Source organism: Ochlerotatus camptorhynchus, unplaced genomic scaffold (assembly GCF_037179485.1).
Source record: "Ochlerotatus camptorhynchus isolate MF236.1 unplaced genomic scaffold, CSIRO-AGI_Acam_v1.1 ptg000265l, whole genome shotgun sequence".
In the NCBI taxonomy this organism is placed as follows: Eukaryota; Metazoa; Arthropoda; class Insecta; order Diptera; family Culicidae; genus Ochlerotatus; species Ochlerotatus camptorhynchus.
Window position 1 is genome coordinate 442,627 of NW_027040755.1, and position 22,290 is coordinate 464,916.

General features: G+C 39.5%; 1 protein-coding gene across 1 annotated transcript in view; it reads right to left on the reverse strand.

Moving 5' to 3' along the window:
* The window catches only part of trpl (transient receptor potential-like), a 29,113-nt gene extending 13,584 nt beyond the window's left edge, over positions 1–15,529 (reverse strand). Inside the window, exons 1-3 of the mRNA XM_065226917.1 lie at positions 15,393–15,529; positions 4,266–4,500; positions 4,046–4,197 (exon numbers count right to left, since the gene is read on the reverse strand). Of these exons, the coding sequence (XP_065082989.1) occupies positions 4,046–4,197; positions 4,266–4,295 (182 nt within the window). The 5' untranslated portion in view covers positions 4,296–4,500; positions 15,393–15,529. The remainder of the gene's footprint in view (positions 1–4,045; positions 4,198–4,265; positions 4,501–15,392) is intronic.
* Positions 15,530–22,290: the final 6,761 nt, after the last annotated feature.

Sequence of the window (22,290 nt, forward strand, 5' to 3'; positions counted from 1 at the left end):
CCTTTATGCAACATGGATGGATTGGTGGATCACTTTTTGTAAGCCGAAACTGATTTCCTTTCTTAAATGGAAAACATCGCTGCTCTTCAACGATTTTCGTGGAACCATGGAAATTTATCAAACTCAGCTTTCGCACGTGGTTAATCGACTTCCTGGAAATCCACACGAACGTTCTAACATCAATCGCATCAAGGGACAAATTCTTCAACTACAGCGGAATTTCTCAACAAAGCTCCGAAGGAACAATTCATCTTATATAGGTGGTGAGCAGACAAGCCTGTTTCATCTAAACGAGCGGTCAACACGCAAAGCACGAACAAGCATCATTGCTCGAACTTCGAGATGGCAACGTTACCAAGGATATAAATGAAATTCATGCTGAAGTCTCCCGTTTCTTCAATCAACTGTATGCTGCTGGTGAAATAATACTAATACTGCGAGGTTTTTGCCGACTAGGAGTATCCCAAATGATATCGAGGAAAACATATCGATCATGAGAAATGCTGAGGAGGAGGAGGTCTTCGCTGTAATTAAATCGAGCTGCTCAAAAAAATCCCCAGGCATTGACGGATTACCCAAGGAATTTTACCTGAAATGCTGGAGAATAATTTCGAGGGAATTCACACTTGTAATAAACGACGCCTTGTCAGGTAACGCTCCCAAAAACTTTCTTGAAGGTATATTAGTTCTTGTACGGAAAAGGGGTAACAAAAAAGATATGTCCGCCTTTCGTCCCATTTCTTTGTTAAATTTTGACTTCAAAACCGTCTCGCGTATCCTGAAGCAGCGCATGGAAAAACTTGTTCCACTGGTGCTATCCGCGGATCAGAAGTGTTCGAATGGCTCCAAAACTATCTTCGAAGCAACGACAAAAATCTGGGATAGGATATTAGAATTGAAGCACCGGCATCAGAACGCGCTGCTAGTTTCGTTTGATCTGGACCACGCGTTTGATCGCGTTGATCATTCATTTCTTCAGCAAACAATGTTAAGAATGAATTTCAATCCGGCACTAGTAGAACTCATCAAAAAGTTCATGGAGAATTCTTTTTCGAGGATATTAGTGAATGGTCATCTAACTCCCGAAATCCACATCCAGCGTTCGGTCCGTCAAGGAGATCCCTTGTCAATGTTACTTTTTGTACTGTATATGCAACCTCTATTGGACGTATTAAGGCGAGCTTTTCCTGGTGTGATAATTAATGCTTACGCAGATGACATATCGATGTTCCTGGAAAACGAAGGAATGTTAGTGCAAGTCTCTGAGCTGTTCACAAACTTTGGTGAAGAAGCAGGAGCAATTCTCAACCGAAGCAAAACTGTGGGTTTAATGATAGGCAACATCAACTTAACTGAAGCTACCGAGTGGTTCTCAATTGAGAACCACGTCAAGATCCTAGGTATCTTTTATTGCGAGAATACCCGAACTGCCAGAGATCTCAACTGGAATTCGATCTTATCGGGTATGAAACAGCGGATTTGGGAACAAAGTCCCAGAAACTTGCCACTTACTCTAAGAGTGACACTACTAAACACGTATGTGTGCTCAAAAATGTGGTACGTGGCCTCTATCGTGTACTTGCCAAAAAACTACGAAGCTCGCATTATAACTGAGCTGAGAAAGTTCCTGTGGATGGGGCACCCTCAACAGTTCAAGATCTCCTTTCAAGATCTTACGCTTCCCAAAAACCGTGGTGGTTTAAACCTACACTCGCCAGCGTTGAAATCAAAACCTCTTCTACTGAATCGATTGGTAAAGTCATTGGATCAACTTACACTGCTAGCCGATTTTCTGGAAGGATCTGGTAATCCACCGAACGTCCCAAGTATCCCTGCAGAATTTCAGCACGCTAGGTTGGCATTGCAGGAAATGTCATATCTCTCCTCCAATCTTTTGGAGAACCTGACGGCGAGTGGTTTGTACCAACATTACCTTTCGCTGCTTCCGGATCCACCGACCTTCACCGACTCGCAGATAAACTGGAAAGCGGTCTTTAAAAACATTCACTCCAGCCTGCTTCCAGCTGAGCAACGGTCAGCGTGGTATCTCATGATACATGAGAGGATTCCCCACAACTAGCTTCTTCATCGCCAAAATCCAACAATCGACCCATTTTGTGCCTTATGTCCAGGAGAAATTGACACTATCGTTCATCGCATTTTCAAGTGCACAAGGAGTCGTAATGTCTGGTTCTATCAGAAGTCTTTATTAGCTCATCTAGACCCTACACACAGAGATTATTTTACTGGGGTCAGTAATTTTTTACTGGGTTTTCAAACAGCTGAAAAAGTCAGTAAACTGAAAATAACGGTCACACGTAATGCAACGAACAATTTTAACATATTTTATTTTTATCATCAAATAAATGTAATAAGAACACAGTCTGTATAAATTTCAAGAAAAAATCACTTTTATACAATTTTTTACAATTTTTTTAAGTTTACTGACTTTTTCAGCTGTTCAAAAACCCAGTAAAAAATTACCGAACAGGGAGGCCGTGATTTTGTGTGTAGGCTTCGTCGCATGGAACCAGAAAAGTTTATGTATCCAGTCTTCTCAACATTTACAAGAGCAACAAAACAATCTTTGATTAAACAGTTAGGCAAAGTGTTCCTTTATTTAGTTAATACAAATTTTGCAGATGTAAGCGTCGAAAACTTTAGAATTTTTATAGAATGTATGTAACTTTATTAACATAACTGACAATAAAACATGAAGATATTATAAAAAAAAATTGTGTTAATTTCTGAACATTTTTGTACAATTTAATACATAAATGTAGGGGTGGCACTCTTGCCCCGTATAAAGTTTATTTTTAGGAATATAATTTTTGATTAATTAAACAAAATATTTAATAATTTATTGTTATTAATGTATCAAACAACCATCAGTAGTGATGTCTCAATACAGAAATTGTGAAAAAAATAAATTGGAAATTCCGAAAACCTTATTTTATGATGCCTTATTCTTATAAAAAAAACTAGCTTTTCAATGCATCAACACAAAATGATTTTTTGCATTTTTTTTTACGACTTTGATTCGGACAGAACTTTTTAGAATGCTTCATAGGAATACCGTGCATAGGTTCATCGTGAGATAAAATTGAAATGATTTCATTTTCAATATATATTGAGGGTGGCACTCTTGCTCCGGGTGACCTCCTTCTTGCCCCTAGTTCCCCTAAGCAAAAGACTCTCCCCAACCGGAGAAGAAAATAGCTTTTGGCCGCGACACAAGCTATTTCCAAATAGAGAGGACACAATCTTAAATGAACATTAACTAATCGTACTTCATGCGTGAAGTTAACGATTTACATAGTTGGAGATGCTTAACGTCAAATACCAGGCTTAAAGTGGACATACGATACGATAGATGAGGAGATGAAAGTATAGAGTTGAACGGAACTATCAACTCTATACTTTCATCCCCTCATCTATCGTATAAAATGTCCACTTTAAGCCTAGTATTTGACGTTAAGGATCCTCAACTAAATGAACTGATCATATTTAAAAAGGAGGAGAAATCTGAATTGAAAAATCTTATTCTAGTCCCAGAATCTACTATTGAATAATTATCAAACTTAATTGCTATTGAATAGTTATCAAACTTAATTGCTTGGCTTGACTATCAGGTGTGGATGATAGCGAATCCTTAACACTAACGTTCAACTCAGAATTCCTCTGGGATGTTATCTTGAACTTCCTAGGAATTCTCCTCTTTTCGGATTATGCTTCAAGGATTCTCAGAATATATATGGAATTTTCCTCAGAATTTTCCTAAAATATTCACAATCCCCTATAATTTTCATCAGACACATGAGGCAGGAAAACACTTAAAAAAGCTTTGGAATTACCTTGGAATTCTAATCCAATCTAGTGCATTCATAAATTCAAGCTAAGGTTGTTGCATCATATAGATTTAAGCACCACGTGCTGCCCACGGGTCGCACTTCGACCATCACTAGTTTAGAGCTCACATTGAATAAAACTATAGTAATTACCGAAGCCAACAACAATCAATCTCATACCATGAGCATAACCTCACCTCTTGACAGTAGCTGCATCACCCCTCTCCACCGCTAGTAGGTACTTCTTTTCCTCCATGGTCAAAGGAACCGGCAAGTTGATGCTGTTCACAGTCATGTTGAGTATCGAGTTGCATGGCACCGGTGAGGGTGCCTCAATCTGCAGGCCGACCTGCAATACCAATTGAAAATTTCAATAAACTGCCACATCATCACCTCGTTGTCCAAAAAGTTACTCACCCCTCCGGGGTCCTTTTTCTCATTGGACATTCTGGTCGAGTGTCAACTTTGCTGTTTTGTCAAAAACTGCCTTTGCTATAGTTTTCGTCAAATTCTTACGAAAATAATTGCGATCTCTCAGTCATAACACTAAAAACAAACGAAAGATGAAGCAATGTGCACCTGAAATACAACGAAGATGTCGTTGGCACTGGACCTTAGCACACGTGTTCAACGTTGGTCCCTGCAGGAACGACTGAAATGAAATACGAAGATCAACGAATTAGTATTTGCAACTTTTGACCGACCGACCGATACAAAAATGTTGGAAAACATGCAGACGAAGATGAATTATGACCTACGTTCCTAAATACGTGAATGTAAGTAAGTACGTAAGCGTAAATTGATTTCCGAGATCTGGCTACTGTATCTGCCATTTCGGAAATTTGTGGATTTTGCCTGTTGGGGTTGTGCACCATGTGCAATCGATTTTTACATGCCTCGTCCGGTTTGGCGTACCTGCCGGTCGTGGTCCAGTAAAACAGTCATATTGTGTTTTCCCCGTTTTCCCACTGCCACGACATATGCCAATTATAATCGGCAAATTACCTGTAGAGAGAATGTAAACACTTGCAGGGCTTGTGCTTTATTTTCAAGGGAATGTTGGCGGATGCAACACGTGACGAGTTTGGCTCGATGAGTAAGCACAACAATCATGTCGTGATCCAATTACGAAAAATCGGAAAATGGAAAATGATGACACATGACAGAAATGTCAATATCTATAATAAAGTGTTGTGCCATCACCTTCATTCACTAACGGACAGTTTTATGAGTTTGGGACGGCATATTGCTGTACCGACTAACAAGGCATTTTATTCAATTATTTATCGACAAGCTCGTAAGTTAACTGGATAGTACCGTCATTCCCAGTATCTAATACCTGTTCTCCACACAGGATCCCTTTCTTTTTATCTTGGTTCCGCAATGATCTCGTTCACGCTGGCTCCGAGCGGTGATCGAGTAGACGATGTAGCAAACTCTGGTTTGGTCATCTGGATCGACGAAAGGGTCGAACTGGCGCATGAAGAGACGTGTAACGACAGGTTAGATAGTCCTTCAGAAGACGACGGGAACGAGGCCGAGAGGCTCGTTAGCCATTACGAATCGAGGTTCTTCGTTTTGCGATCCAGGGACGGCTGTGAGCGGATATGGACGGAGGTCGGCTGGTCGCGTTCGGTGGTCACTATACGCCTGACCCATGCCACGGTGATTAAGAGGTCGTGAGTATACACCAGAACTAGTGTAGCTAAAAGCAGTTTGAGGTTAGAGTAGGGTCAGGCCTAGGGATTTGAGTGCCCAATTTGTAATGGGGCAACTCAATAAAGTTTCAAAGTGCCAAAGAGAATTTTGCTTCATTGATTTATTGTAGTTTTAAGAGAGTCGTAACAACGCTCCGATCGAATAGAATTCGCCGCCGCACGAAGTTGACTATCTCCAAGTTTTCGAACGGAAGGTGTTGCGGACCATCTACGATGGAATGCAGATGAAAAACGTAACGTGAAGGAGCCGAATGAGCATCGAATTGCACTAGCTGCTGGGAGAACCATCCATCGTCCACACTGCAAAAAGTTGGCAACTACGGTGGGCTGGGCACGTCGTAAGAATGTCGGACGACGACGCAGTGAAAATGCTTCTTGAAAGCGACCCAACAGCAACATGAAGAAAAAGAAGAAGAAGCGCACAGAGGGCAAGGTGGTCCGACCAAGTAGAAGGCGATCTGCGGACTACGAGGCTGGCGACGTGTGGCCGTTAGAGTGATGCAAAATTTGAAATTTTCGCTCCACAATGAGATGGCGCAAACCATTAGAAGTTTGTATGGGAATTACTATGGTAAAACCAAGATTTTTGTTCATGTCTATCTAATAATTCACCATATCGGTCTTCCTCAAAAACTTTCAACTGAAGGGTAGAGCGCTACTTCGTCGTAATTGCCCATTTCCGTTCTATCGATCAGAAAAGATCAATAATATCAATGATTTCACCGTGCACAAATGAATAATAGGTTTGTTCCGATGCGTTAGTTCAATAGCTACAACATAAATCCTGTTAGAGCGAATATGAATATGAATATTTACGCTCATTGTTCTCAAAACAAAAGAAGAGCTCCTAGCGAATCCCCTTTTTCTACGTTTATCCGTAGGACGAAAAAAATCTAATGGCGTTTCAATGCGTTAGAACGAATTTAGAATCAAGAAGCAGTGTTAGATTTTAGACAATATCTCAACAATGTGTGACTCTTTATCAAATCCAACGGTACGTATGGAAAGGTGAATAAATTTGCAAGTCATCTTTGATAGAAATATTCCATTTTTTGTTTAAACTCGTTCAGAAAAGAGAGGTAAAGCGCGGGTTGTGCTTAGTAGGACGGAAATTAGATCGAAAACCCTACTTGTAGAAAATTTTCCCACCTACAACTTTGCTGAAGATCACTTTTTGATTAAATGCAAGGATCGAAAGTTATCAATGGTTCAATGCGCTGATGTCTTATGATCATGCTCAATCAACTGCTCAGCAGGCAACATTGGTGTTTCTGGAGCGTTGAATATGACACAAAAATCATGGCTACTATGTCACACTGCAAATTACAGTGTTGCCTACAGAGCAGCTGCTTGATCATGTCATAAGTTTACCAATCTCTTAAATAATTAATAACTTTTTCCTGTCTCGTTTTACATAGAAACGGTCTTCAGCAAAGTTGTAGCTGAAAAAATTTTCTATAAGAATGGCTAACGAACTGTTTCACAGCTCAATATGGAAAAACACTAGAAGACAATTAACAAAAAGTTGAGATTTCCCATAGTAATTTACATGTAATCTTCAAGTGGTTTTTGCGCAGTCTGTTTCTAACCAAATGCGTTGTAACTTTGGGAGGCTAATCAGGACCCGATTTGAAACCATTTAAGCACTGTGAAGCGAAAAAGTCAAATTTTGCATCAGTCTAGTGGCCATGGATCGAGTAGATTGGTGACGACTTCTTCGGACAGCAGAGGATATCAAGGCCTTAGCCTGATTGGTAAGATAAGTACGCTGGATAAATTATTTGAATGGTGTTTCACTTGGTAATTCCATACAGTAAGTATTTTTATTAGAGAATAAATCTCTTTTATGTAAATTTTATTTGAAAAAATAATATGATATTCCAGAATATACCGGATGATATATTGGAATAATATTGGGTTTATATTTCACTTGGTATTTCCATCCAGCAAGTACAAAAACTTAATATCTTCAAAAAAATAAACGATCACAAAATTTTCAAAGATCAGAATTATGATTTCTTTCAAATCAGGAATCTTAATTTTCTGCACTTCAAATCTTGAAGTGATAATTATAGGCCATCGTTTTTTTTGTATTAGCTCAAGATCTCGAAATATTTTTAGAGTTCCGAAATCTTTAATTTGCCGAGTCAGAGCTTAAACATTTGTCTAAGTACGAGTTCTGGAAAATGTTGCAAAATTCTCAAGGGGATGTCACTCTACACACGTATTTTGTGCCAACATTTTTCTCAGTGTGCCTCATGTGTGCTGCAGCTGTGCCGGCAGTGACGAGAGTGTCAGTCATCATACTGAATTTGTTTGCTTGTTTAATCGGATAGAATTCGCCGCCGCACGAAGTTGACTATCTACAAGTTTTTGATCGGAAAGTTTTGCGGACCATCTACGGTGGAATGCAGATGAAAAACGGAACGTGAAGGAGGCGAATGAGCAACGAATTGCACTAGCTGCTGGGAGAACCATCCATCGTCCACACTGCAAAAAGTTGGCAACTACGGTGGACTGGGCACGTCGTAAGAATATCGGACGACGACGCAGTGAAAACGGTTCTTGAAAGCGACCCAACAGGAACATGAAGAAGAAGAAGAAGAAGAAGAAGAAGCGCACAGAGGGCAAGGTGGTCCGACTAAGTAGAAGGCGATCTGCGGACTACGAGGCTGGCGACGTGTGGCCATTAGAGTGATGCAAAATTTGAAATTTTCGCTCCACAATGAGATGGCACAAACCATTTGAAGTTTGTATGGGAATTACTATGGTAAAATTAAGATGTTTGTTCATGTCTATCTAATAATTCACCATATCGGTCTTCCTCAACAGCTTTCAACTGTACTTGTAGAAAATTTTCTCAGCTACAACTTTGCTGAAGATTAAATGCAAGGATCGAAAGTTATCAATGGTTCAATGCGCTGATGTCTTATGATCATGCTCAATCAACTGCTCAGCAGGCAACATTGGTGTTTCTGGAGCGTTGAATATGACACAAAAATCATGGCTACTATGTCACACTGCAAATTACAGTGTTGCCTACAGAGCAGCTGCTTGATCATGTCATAAGTTTACCAATCTCTTAAATAATTAATAACTTTTTCCTGTCTCGTTTTACATAGAAACGGTCTTGAGCAAAGTTGTAGCTGAAAAAATTTTCTATAAGAATGGCTATCGAACTGTTTCACAGCTCAATATGGAAAAACACTAGAAGACACCCAAGTAACCAAAAGTTCCGCATTCAACGATTGAAATCACTTTCAAGTTCCGTAAAGTTCAAATAAAGTTCCGACCGAACCTTCAAGTTCCATAAAGTTCAAATAAAGTTCCGACAGAACTTTCAAGTTCCATAAAGTTCAAATAAAGTTCCAACCGAACCATCAAGTTCCATAAAGTTTAAATAAAGTTCCGACCGAACTTTCAAGTTCCATAAAGTTCAAATAAAGTTCCGACAGAAGTTCCATAAAGTTCAAATAAAGATCCGACAGAACTTTCAAGTTTCATAAAGTTCAAATAAAGTTCCAACCAAACCTTCCAGTTCCATAAAGTTCAAATAAAGTTTCGACAGAACTTTCAAGTTCCATAAAGTTCAAATAAAGTTCCGACAGAACTTTCAAGTTCCATAAAGTTCAAATAAAGTTCCGACAGAACTTTCAAGCCACATGAAGCAATCCGCACAAGTCTTTATTAGTAACAAAATTTAATGTACGTAAATATTAAATGATCAGTGGTCCGAATAAATCATAATTCTTATATTTATGCAGTGCATCAACATTCTATTAAAACATAAAAAAAATTAAAAAGTAATTTCCTGGATTCGAACCCGTGTATTCGGCATGCGATCTACTAACGCTAACCACTGCGCCACAAATGTGTTGGAATACCATGCGGGCAAATACCAATTTCAAATTCATCAAGGTATTGTGTTTCGTATGCAAGTCAGTCAGCTGGCACTGAAAACTCCAACAGTAGGCGGGACAACAGCTCGCTTTAATATATTTCAGATGACGCAGCGGTTCGTGCTGGGGCTCTCACGCAGAAGGACTGGGTTTAATTCTTCAAACAGCTCCAAAACTACTAATGCTGATAAATCAATACACATAAATACCTGCCTTTAGAAATAACTTTCATAAAAGTGCGAACTAAACAAATAATTTGGTGTAGAGGGCAAAAACCTTTTTTAATTTATTTTCTAAAAGTTCCGTTCAAGTTCCGTCAGAAGCTGCTTAGAATTCTCTTCAATTATGATACCGGAACTTTCAAGTTCTTATAACGACTTAAAAATGAGGCTGCTTAGAACTCTAAAGACCATCACCAACTAAGCTGCTTAAGCCACAAATGGCCTTTTATCAGAACTTTTGGTTACTTGGGCAATTAACAAAAAGTTGAGATTTCCCATAGTAATTTACATGTAATCTTCAAGTGGTTTTTGCGCAGTCTGTTTCTAACCAAATGAGTTGTTACTTTGGGAGGCTAATCAGGACCCGATTTGAAACCATTTAAGCACTGTGAAGCGAAAAAGTCAAATTTTGCATCAGTCTAGTGGCCATGGATCGAGTAGATTGGTGACGACTTCTTCGGACAGCAGAGGATATCAAGGCCTTAGCCTGATTGGTAAGATAAGTACGCTGGATAAATTATTTGAATGGTGTTTCACTTGGTGATTCCATAAAGTAAGTATTTTTTATTAGAGAATAAATCTCTTTTATGTAAATTTTATTTGAAAAATATTATGATATTCCAGAATATACCGGATGATATATTGGAATAATATTGGGTTTATATTTCACTTGGTATTTCCATCCAGCAAGTACAAATACTTCATATCTTCAAAAAAATAAACGATCACAAAATTTGCAAAGATCAGAATTATGATTTCTTTCAAATCAGGAATCTTAATTTTCTGCAATTCAAATCTTGAAAATATAATTTTAGGCCATTGTTTTTTTTTGTATTAGCTCAAGATCTCGAAATATTTTTAGAGTTCCGAAATCTTTCAAATGTTTGCCGAGTCAGAGCTTAAAAATTTGTCTAAGTACGAGTTCTGGAAAATGTTGCAAAATTCTCAAGGGGATGTCACTCTACACCGAGGGGGACGACTCTATCTACGATGCAAAAAAGATTGTGTTTTGCTGTAGCTACCTGTGCGCACGCTGAGTAGATAGAAAGAAGATTGAAGACAATTCTGAAGATTTCCTGCAAAAGATTTATGAGCGATGCAAGTAGATGCGACAAATGAAAGAAGATTGTTCGAATATTGACTAGTGTGAAATTTGTTGAGCATCTAAACTTGAGATTTAGATGTGTCGCCCCCCTCGCTCTACACACGTATTTTGTGCCAACATTTTTCTCAGTGTGCCTCATGTGTGCTGCAACTGTGCTGGCAGTGACGAGACTGTCAGTCATCAGACTGAATTTGTTTGCTTGTATAATCGATTGTTTGGCAACCCGGTTAATTTTACAGTTCAAACAAAGTTTTTTTAAGAAACAAAACAAGCAGTGGAATTGAGAGTGGAATCCTATCCCAGATCCTAACCAATACGATGCTCCAGAGGCACTCCAGCTGGACAAGCTGATACCGGACAAACTGGCCCGACAGGAGGATCCCTTCAAGAACGTGATCGAGTTCCCCTGTCCGCTGGACAACGAGCACGACAAAGACAACATCTAAGCACATCTGATGGCATCCGAAATCTAGAATCGCTGAAACGAGTTCTCGATGCCAACCACCCGACCAGGACAACACGGATAAACGGGTCTAAGAGGCCAAGGTCATGTACTAACTAGACGACAAGAAACGGGACGAAGCGGTTAATTTCAGAATGCGACGAAAATGTTCCCTTGCTTCAGCTAGCTGGAGTCCATGGCGAAACTTGGCCGGAAGTTCACAGTTGCAGTTATGAAACCAAAAATTGGATTGCGTCAACAGCAATGATTAAAATTTTGACACATACACAGCGCAGGCGCAGATATAGAGCAGTGTTGCCTGTAACTTTAAAGATCATGCACATTTCTAACCATGGGTGCCAATAAAAAGCCCAGGTGTGTCCAACAGTATTTTTCCATGTCCATGATCTTTTTGCTATTTATTTCCCAGAATATCAAAAAGCTGTTAGACCGCGATCTTGAAAGTTTTTCAAAAGCTTCATACACCAGCATTAAAATTCGAACCCAAAATCATAAAACTTTCTTTGCGTTCCAGATCGTGAACATTAAAATTAGTTACGATTAAAATTTGGTCGACTTAAACATTTCTTTAAATTGAGCATTTAAAAAAAATCCGAGCACCCCTCATTTTGTAGGTGTGTGCGTGAAGAATGGTGCCTCTTTTTGATTTTGACATTTGCTCTTCAGTTATCAAAATGGCGTCCAAGCAAGAGAAGCAACGCATCAGAATAATGCACGCATCGCACGCTGAATACGTCAAAGCAGACGTCAAACAGCTTCCTGGGCAGGAGTTTTATACGATAACCGCCTGCTGCCTTTCCTGAAACAACACGATTGTTCCGTGCTGTTTTGGCCGTATTTGACATCCTGTCATTATGGGAAAAACACCATGAAGTGGTATGCCGCCAACAACGTGCAGTTAGTGCCCAAGGACAACAATACCAATACGCCAGAGCTCCACCCGATCGATAAATATTGGACCGTCGTCAAGCGGAACCTGAAGAAGATTAAAAAAAAAAACTCTTGGAAGCGAGAAGCAGTTTAAGGCAAACTGGCGTTCTGCGGCGAACAAAGTGAACGAAGTGAGGTGGCTGTAAAGAATCTGATAGCAGGAGTTAACCGAAAGGCCCGGATTCGGTCAACCTCGGGTCAACCGGAAGCTCAACAGAAAATTTTCTGTATTTTATACTAATTGAACTTAAAAAAAAATGAATATTTAATAAAAAATTTAATCAATTTACACGCATTCTTGTATGACCAAATTTTGACCGTAACACCGTTTACATATATTTTCTAAGGCTGTATTCCATTTGGTGAATTTTCACTGAAATTTGACAGATGGAAAAGTTTCAAATAAACCTGCTATTACAGCAGACTTATTTCTGACAAACAAGAAATCAACTTTGACAGATGCTTTCTCGAAAATCGGCCGTTCAACAACAGAGGGATTTTCGAACATCATAATTTATTTTCGAAGTGTCAAATTTAAGTGAAAAATTTCCAAATGGAACACAGTCTAAGTATATAACATTTTGTGAAAATCGACATCTTCAGATTTCTTCAAAGTCTAAGTCAATTTTCAAAAAAAAAATCCTTATTTGGGATCTTGGGATTCGAGACATCGTGATTTTTACCCTTCTTACAGAGAAGGGTATACATTAGGGTGGATCAACTTAAAAACCCTCAACTCCCCATAGCTCTATCGATTCGTATTGAGGTCCCCGAACCTGGTTACGATCTGGATTTGCGGGAGAATTTTGTGATTTGTATGGGTAAATGTATACAAAACGGTCCAAAACTAATAAATTACTTGTCAAAAATTTATAAATCGCTCTGTTTTTACCAAACCTTAGTTACTGTTAAAAAACCGAATTTTGGAGGGCCACCCTAAGTTATTTCTTAAAAATCAGTATAAATCGTGAACGGGAGATACAAAATTGATTACTTCAGCAAAGTTGTTTTAAATAACTTGTTCTACCATTTTGTCGAACATCAGGCCGGTTTATCACGAAACACGAATAAATAAAAACTTGATATTTAGAACTCATCACTCATCAGAACCACCCTAATGTATTGATCATCAAAAGATTGGCTAAAATAAATGAACAAAACTTTCCTGAACATACTATACACCTTACTCTAATGATTTAGGCACAATCAATTTATTCCACATAAATACGCATTCTGGACCACTGTGCATTGGCTACACCGTCAAGGAATTGGCAAACAACCTATTTTGAGTGCCAAATTTGTACCATTTTTATTGTTATAATTTGTTTAAAAACCTAGTTACCGATGTTCATAGGCTACTAAGGTCATAGCCTACTTTGATGCTACGCTTGTTTTGTTGTCGAAGCGGTTTGTACTGTTGATAAGAATCGATAACAAAAAAGCATAATTTATCGATAAGTTTCGAAAGATTTCGAAACTTAAGGATGTGATTTTTGAGAAAATTTACTTTCTGACAGTACCAATAAATTTACTCCACATAAATACGGATAAATTATTATGACAACACTCAAAATAGGTTGTTTGATAATTCCTTGAGTGTGTAGCCAATGCACAATGATCCAGAACCCGTATTTATGTGGAATTATATTATAGAGACGTGATTTGACGATTTTGTTATATTTATGATTGAACATTGGCGGGTTTGAACGCAAAAGAGAAAAGTAGATGTCGAATTAGTCCCGAAAAAATAAAGGATTTCGTGTTTGCCATCTACTGTAATGAAACTTTGCATTAATTTGTGATCGTTTGGAGGTTCTACAATGATGAAATGGAAGCAATTTGGGATCTCCAGTACTCGTACACGGCTGTTGAGTCTGCGACTCATATTACAGTTCCGTTTACTCAAGTTCGCAAAAACGTACTAAATGTTTCTCATATGAGTCATATGACTAAATGTTTCTCATATGAGTCATATTCAACGGCCGGAGTGGACGGCCTCTACGCCACCACTATGCAACACCACTGCAACCAGCGACTTCTAATAGGATTATCAGCCCAATCAACTGTAAAGCCCTCTAGTTAAAGTATGGACGACTGTCACCACAAAACTGAAAAAAAGCTGTTCCAATCTAGCAAAGTGGTGGATTTTGACGGTTCGATTGGAACTACTTTTGGAAGACGTCCATACTTTTACTGTAGGACTTTAAATCAAGTGCGGATAGATTCTTCTTCTACTAGGGGAAATGACGGCTTCGGCATGACAGACTATTTTCGGCAACCCAAATTGAAACACTATTTTCACTGGATTTTCTTACGAAAACACTTCGCTGAATGCATGCAAACGATTCTTTATGCTTTCAGCTTCAATTTGACTATATTTTTACCACTGAGAAAAAGCAATCTAGCAGGGTTTTCTTGAAATGAAACACACGCACTACAAATTGTAGCTGATTTCGAGTTGCCGATAATAGAACAGCAGATTTACATGCAGTTCAAATGGAACGGTTGCCGAAGAAAAACTGGTTGCTGACAATACTCGCTCTCACTAGAGAAGATTGAAGCTTTGTAAAAGCGTTTCAAAACAGTTTTTGACAATTCTTTCGACTGAAATTGTTAGAGCAGCTGGCAGCAAATGTTTGTAAACAAACCAATACTGCATATGTGTGCGTTCCATAGAGAAAAAGGCTATAGAAAGAAGGTCGCTGCTTAGGTTGCCGAGAATACGTAAATTCCCCTACCTAATGGCTATTACGTTCCAACTAAAACTTTACACCTGCCCTCCATATTTGTTGATTGAGTGTCTGCTAAGCATATATCTTTGTCCAAAGAAGCCCAGAATTTTTACAACCCGAAAAACTCCTGGATGGGACCGGGAAGCGAACACAACGCCTACAGCTTGGGGATGACTTAGGCTATGACTTTTGAATCACCGTACAAACCAAGTTTTCACACATTAACATCTTAGTAACGGTTGTATGAAATTATTCCCTTAAAATAGTCTTTGTTGTTTTTTTTTTTATTTTAGCACAACAATCTTCCAAGGTGTAGATTTTCACATGACAGTTCACATTTTGCAGCTTCACATCTCACGAACGGTGACATATTAATCCACTAATATAGCATTTTCTTGTAGTTTTATATCTCGCAGACAATATTTGCCCATCACCAAAAACACTAAAAATTCTCAGAAAGAAAAACTGCCAAATACCTTAGAAAATCCAATGCTACCGAAGTAGGCGTAGTATCGCACAGTGCGATTTGCACTAACCGATAAAAAGCAAATGAAGTCGATAGGAAATAATTGACCGCACACTATGACTGTCAATAGCCATCAAAAATGGTGACCACCGCTGGAGAGAGTTTTATAGACTTCCACCATGGTCCTAATTAAATTTGGCCGTTGCGCCACAGCTGTTCTAGTCTCGCGGCACCTTAATGTATGTACTCGATTTTACTAGTATTTAATACTAGAATTATGTTTGCATCCTCCTGTGCAATCGATAAGCTTGCGTCCGGTGAACGGACAAAACCTGTCGAAAGGAACCAACGTGATGTGATGGCCTGTCTTCGCGTGTGAGTGTAAGTTGCAAGTAATCGTTTGGAATTATTGTGGTTTCAGTCAGATGCCCGCTCGGTAAATTCTTCCATATTTACATTTTACCGTGGGTTCGTTCTTGGCCAAGGTAAGTGGTTCTATTTTCGATTTATTCCTACTTAGACGGAATGGTTTTCAATCGCAGTAGGCTGTTGCCATTCACGTTGCCGATTGATTTCCAAGTATTGATTCACTTTTATTTACACCGTATGCAATCAACATGACTTGGAGTGCTGTAATATGACAACAATTGCGTAATCAGAAGTAAAAACCCTAGTTTATCTACCTATGGTGAGATCTGACCCTTCTTACTTATTAAAATTCCTATAAAAATGCTCTAGTCGCATTTGGGAGAATGAAAATAATTTCTGAATGATTTGCGGGCCTATGCAGAAAGGAATCCTGATTCATGGATGACTTTTTACAGGTATTGCTTTTTCCGAACTTCTTGATGTAATAAGCTAATAAGGTCATAAGGAAACCAGGGTTGCTTCCACTCACTTGCTATAAAAAGATGTTTTTGGGAATTATGAAATCATGAAATAGTATAATGCCCATTAGTACTTGTAAGTTACAAGAAGAGGTCATGAAGTATATGTTTGACACATAAAATCTGTCAATATTGATACGACAATACGACTCGTGAGCGCTCACTCAGAGTGAACGCTCACGAATCATAAGATCGCCAATTGTGACGCTCTGAAAGCGAAATTGACAGGTCTTATGAGTCATACACATACTTTACACCCTCTTCCTGTTACTTAAAAGTACAACATACAATTATAACATATATTGGCCACTGCACAGGAAGCACCTGCAACATGTCCACTAGACTATGGAGAAACCATAATTTCGGTTCATATCTATCTCAGAATTCACCAGTTCACTCTACTTTAGAAAATGAAAGCTGAGCTTGTTGATAATTTTCTCAGCTACAACTTTGTTGAATACCACATTTCAATCAAATGTAAAGAACCAAAATTATTAATGATTCAAGTCACTGATGTCTTATGATTATGCTCAATCAACTGTTCAGCAGGCAACATTGGTGTTTATGGCGCGTAGAATAGAGGACAAAATCATGGCTACTATGTCACACTGCAGAATACAGTGTTGCCCAAAATACAGTTGCTTAATCTTGCCATAAGATTATCAATCTCTTAACAATTAATAACTATTTAATTTGACGTTTGGCTGAAAAATGATTTTCTGCAAAGTTGTAGCTGATAAAAATTCCCATAAAAATAGCAATAGAATTTGTTAACAGTACAATATGTTAAAAGGCTAGAAGACAATGAACAAAAAGTTCCCATAGTAATTTGAATATAAACTTCAAATGGTTTGTGCCAAGTCAGTTTCTTATCAAATGAGTTTAAACTTTCGGAGGCTAATCAGGACCCGATTTGAAACCGTTTGAACACCGTGGAGCGAAAATTTCAAATGTTGTATCAGTCTAATGTCCACACTCGAACAATGGGATTTTGGGTGTTTAAGTGCTTCGAGGACAATTTATTTTTTTTTTAAATTTAACTTAAAATGAATAAAAAAATATTTGTTTATTTTTTCGTGCATTTTTTTTTTAATATAAAGGACGCCATTTTGAAAATTTTACAAGATCCAAAATGGCCGAATTTTAGAAAAATGTGAATCATTGCCCATAACAAACAAATACGCAAAATTTCATGCAAGTCGGAGAAAGTCGATTCAAATTTAAATTTTTGTATCGCTATTATACATGGAATTGCTTCCTTCTGTCTTCTCTGTTAATTTACATTAGAAAAATATATTAATTTACATGGTTATTACTGAAAATATAAAAAAAAAATCAGAAATATTTGTATCACTAATTTTTAATGTTTTCCAAATAGCTCGAAAACAGTAGGCTGTGGAATTTTGACGTCTTCAAAAGAGTTGTCTATTTTCTAAATATGAACTACTTTGTTGAAGACATTAAGCCTCTTCTAAAATGTAAGAGTGACAAGTTCGATTTTGGACCCATCTAAGCCGAAGTTGTAACCGATAAGTGATGGTAGCGCCGCTACGAGCAGAGCGGTCGGTGTTGAAACTGAACACATATAAACAGGTACAACCGAAATTGAGAACTCTCGTAGATTAGTCTTCGCTAAATATGATTGTTTCACAATTTAAATTTGTGAAGCGCAACATCGTATGATGTTTTTTTACCCAATCAGAGCAGAACACGTAAGAATTCTATTCAATTCTCGTACCCCCGAAGTGGAAGATAATTACCCTGATGTGAGCTACATTTCATTCCTGTGAGACCTGTGCGAGCGATCGGATCGTTAAGCAGATTTTCTTAAGTCAGAAGAAAATACCGTGTGTGCTTGAGAAATTTGCCACAAGTGTAGTATAGTGCGATTAAGTGAAGCCTAAAAGGCTATAGGCAAAAAGGCGAAGGTTTTTTTTATTGGGTTCTAGAAGTCACCATCTTCGCGGTCATACCGAGCACCCTGCGCTCCCAGATCTGCGCGTGCCACGTGCGGCTCCGAGTAGTTCCTCGGCAGCGTCCGAGTCGAACTAGACCCACGTGTCGACTTGTCCACCATCGACCTTTTGTGTGACGACGAAATCGAGCAGTTGCGACTGTGTGGTAACCGGAACGCTACGCTTCCAGACCACAGACCAGCGTGGGAAACGAAAGCATACCAGGCACCCCACGCTTCAAGATCTGCGCGTGCCCCGTGTGGCTCCGAGTAATTCCTTGGCGGTGGCTAAGTCGAAGTAGGCCCACGAGTGGAGTTGTTTCACCGTCATCATCGACCGGCCGTGTAACGACTACAGTGAACGGCGTCGATAACAGCACCGTCGACTGCGCTCCCAGACTAGCGTTTGAAACGTGGTTGCTCCGAGTAGTTCCTTGGCGGCGACCAAGTCGAACTAGGCCCACGTGTTTCATCGAGTGCATCTACGTCGGCGATCGCGGCGTCAACAGCGAGCACCGTCGGCAACGGTAACTGCAGCAGAAAAGACCAGGTTAGATCGAGCCAATTTTATATTACGTGCACGTTTAGGGCCTTAGGACAAAAACCCCCAGAATAAATTGAGTGTCAAAGTTTAAAGGGTGATACGGTCAAAATTTGGTCAATATCAACTTGACGTATTTCTTTCAATTTTGCATTTAAAAAACCTGAACCCCCCTCATTTTGAAGGTGTGTGTGTGTAGAATGTTGCTCCTATTTTGATTTTGGAATTCACTCTTCAGTTGTCAAAATGCCGTCCAAGCAAGAAGAGCAGCGTATCAAAATTTTGCTCGCGCATCGCGAAAATCCGAGCTACTCGCACGCAAAGTTGGCAAAATCGCTAAAAGTTGCCAAATCAACCGTTACAAATGTAATTAAAGTGTTTGGGGAACGTTTGTCGACAGCCAGGAAGTCTGGATCGGGGGGAAATCGAAAACCGGAAGCCGCTGAGACGACAAAGAGAGTTGCCGGTAGTTTCAAGCGAAACCCTAACCTCTCTCTCCGAGATGCCGCAAATAAGCTGGGTGTATCGTCTACAACCGTGCATCGAGCCAAAAAACGAGCCGGACTATCGACTTACAAGAAGGTAGTGACTCCAAATCGCGATGATAAACAAAATACGACGGCCAAAGCGCGATCCCGGAGGCTGTACACGACGATGCTGACGAAGTTTGACTGCGTGGTAATGGACGACGAAACCTACGTCAAAGCCGACTACAAGCAGCTTCCGGGACAGGAGTTTTATACGGCAAAAGGAAGGGGAAAGGTAGCAGATGTTTTCAAGCACATGAAACTGTCAAAGTTCGCAAAGAAATATCTGGTTTGGCAAGCCATCTGTACCTGTGGCTTGAAAAGCAGCATTTTCATAGCTTCCGGGACTGTCAACCAAGAAATTTACGTGAAAGAGTGTTTGAATAAACGTCTGCTGCCTTTCCTGAAGAAACACGGTTGTTCCGTACTGTTTTGGCCGGATTTGGCATCTTGCCATTACGGTAAAAAGGCCATGGAGTGGTACGCCGCCAACAACGTGCAGGTGGTTCCCAAGGACAAGAACCCTCCCAACACGCCAGAGCTCCGCCCAATTGAGAAATACTGGGCTATTGTCAAGCGGAACCTAAAGAAGACCAAAAAAACTGCTAAGGGCGAGCAGCAGTTCAAGGCAAACTGGCTTTCTGCGGCGAAGAAGGTGGACAAAGTGGCTGTACAAAATCTGATGGCAGGGGTCAAGCGTAAGGCCCGGCAATTCGGATTTGGAAAAGCGGAAGCCTAACTGAATATTTTTCCTGAATTTTATACTAATTGAACTTGAAAAAGAAATTTAATTTGATTTTTTTAAATAAACGATTTCACCGATTTACACGCGTTTTCCCTTGACCAAATTTTGACCGTATCACCCTTTAGTCCTTGCTTCACATTTTCTTGTCGACCGCTGGGTTGATCTGTGGAAGAATCTAGCCTATATCAGGAGATTTTGGTTTTGTTCGCGTTTTGGGTTTTGCCGGTAATTTTTGGTAGTTCTTACCTGACCTGCCCTGAGAGGACTAGCCAGGTACGGTATTTGAACACGCCCTCTCGTAGTACGATTTATCGTACTGGCGCTTAAGCGAAAGGGTTTTCGAAAGGGTAGTTCGTTGAGGAGCTTGCCGATTTTGCGGACATAGTTCGAAAACATTCTGCTGTAAAAATAACTATGGTTTAGTGAATATATCCGCTGTTTTCTGCTATTTCCGCCTTGCCATCTACCCTACTGTTACAAAGTGTTTCGATCATCTTTTTTGACGGTCCCGCATTATAATAAGAAACTATGCTGAAGACATGAAGTCTCGGAAATGCTTCGTTTCGGAGTTATGAATTATGTGGTCCTGGACAAACAATTTTGCCACTATTGATCTTGATTTCGAATTCTCATTAGTTTTTATGTGTTGACTGGTTTTGGCCCTAGTCAGAAGCTGGCCAATTCCCCAGGGCTCCCGGATCATATCCAAGTGCACAAAATGTGGCCACTAATGATCCTGATTTGGAAATCTCATGTTAGTCTAGGGTTTTGGATACAGAAACTGTAAACTTCCACGAGGACACCTAGAACATATCTGGTTGTTGCCAATGTGGTCCTGGGTACTCTACCCTGCCCTGGGTATGACCACAATTGATCTTGTTTTAGAATTCACATTTATTCAATCGTCATTATGTTTGGCACGCTTCAGGTCACTTCTGGTCTTAATTATCATTAAAAAATTGGACCCTCAATAAAACCGAAAAGTCGATGTTTTGTGCTTTGTTGAGTCCAACTTTATGCCATGTTGACTTATAAAAAATGTTTTTGCATGTGAATTTTCTTTGGAAAATTAGAAAAAAATGTGATTTTTTTTAGATTTTTGCTATCTTTCCCCAATATTTTTAGAAAAATCAAAACGTAATTATTTTTTTTTCAGAGCGGTGAACTTCAGAAACATTCAATCGCGTTCTTTGGAATCGATTGTATCAATCATCATGCTCAACTTTTCCCAAATTTCTTAAATTCGCCTGAACCTTACAAACAAAAAAAAACAAATCAGGAAGCTAAGCGGCATATTCCCAAAAGGTGACATTGCCCAATCACATCAAAGGGGGGATATTTTTATGGCAAAGGCTACAAGTGATCCGTTACATTTTCATTGTCAATGGCACAAGTGTTCAAACTTACACTTCAGCTGCCTCACGGTTTGTGTGATCACTGTCGGATGCTGACTAAGCAGACATGCGCAGTAGGATTTGATGTTTGGGAAAAGATGTTCATTTTATGTTCGTTCATTTTATTTTCGCCGTGTTGTAATGGTGGAACACCCACCCTTGCATTTGTATTCTACTATTGGACAAGGACAAGGTTTAATCAAATTTTCAACTGTATTAGAACTGATTGTTGAAAAATATTTCCCCGAATATGCACTCCACAGTACATTATACAACATGAAAAAAAAAATCATCAATAATTTTGTAAATTAGCCAACAACATATGACATCATGCAAATAAATCCGTCATGAATCAACCCCAAAAAAGGTTCGCAGCCTTTGCTACAAATTTCGTCGATCAACACAACATTTATGAATGAAAAAATGACGTCAAATTACGTTCGGCGCGCCGTCGCTCAGCCAACGCAGCAACGCGACGTCATTGTCACTTCCGTTTTGAAAATCATTTCTACAGGCCCGACAACCACCAACAGAATTTCCCTGTAAACAACAACTTCCTCCGTAAACAAAGTCATTCACCAGTACGAATGGCGGGCAATTTGAAAATTTCCCTCCCATCATGGAGCAGCATGGTAGCCCGTTTGTCAGCTATGCATTCATGAACGGATTCACTCAGCACAGCAGGCCACTCATTTTCCCGCGAACGATCGCCCGCCTGCTGTGCGCGCGTGAGAGCGAGAGCTCTGCTGACCGTCCCAACCAACCAGCAGCCAAGGATGTCGCTTTCCCTTCGCTCAGTGAAATTTTCGGACATGATCCCATAGAAGCAGGCGCGGCTGTCCACGTTCAGCCAGTCAGTG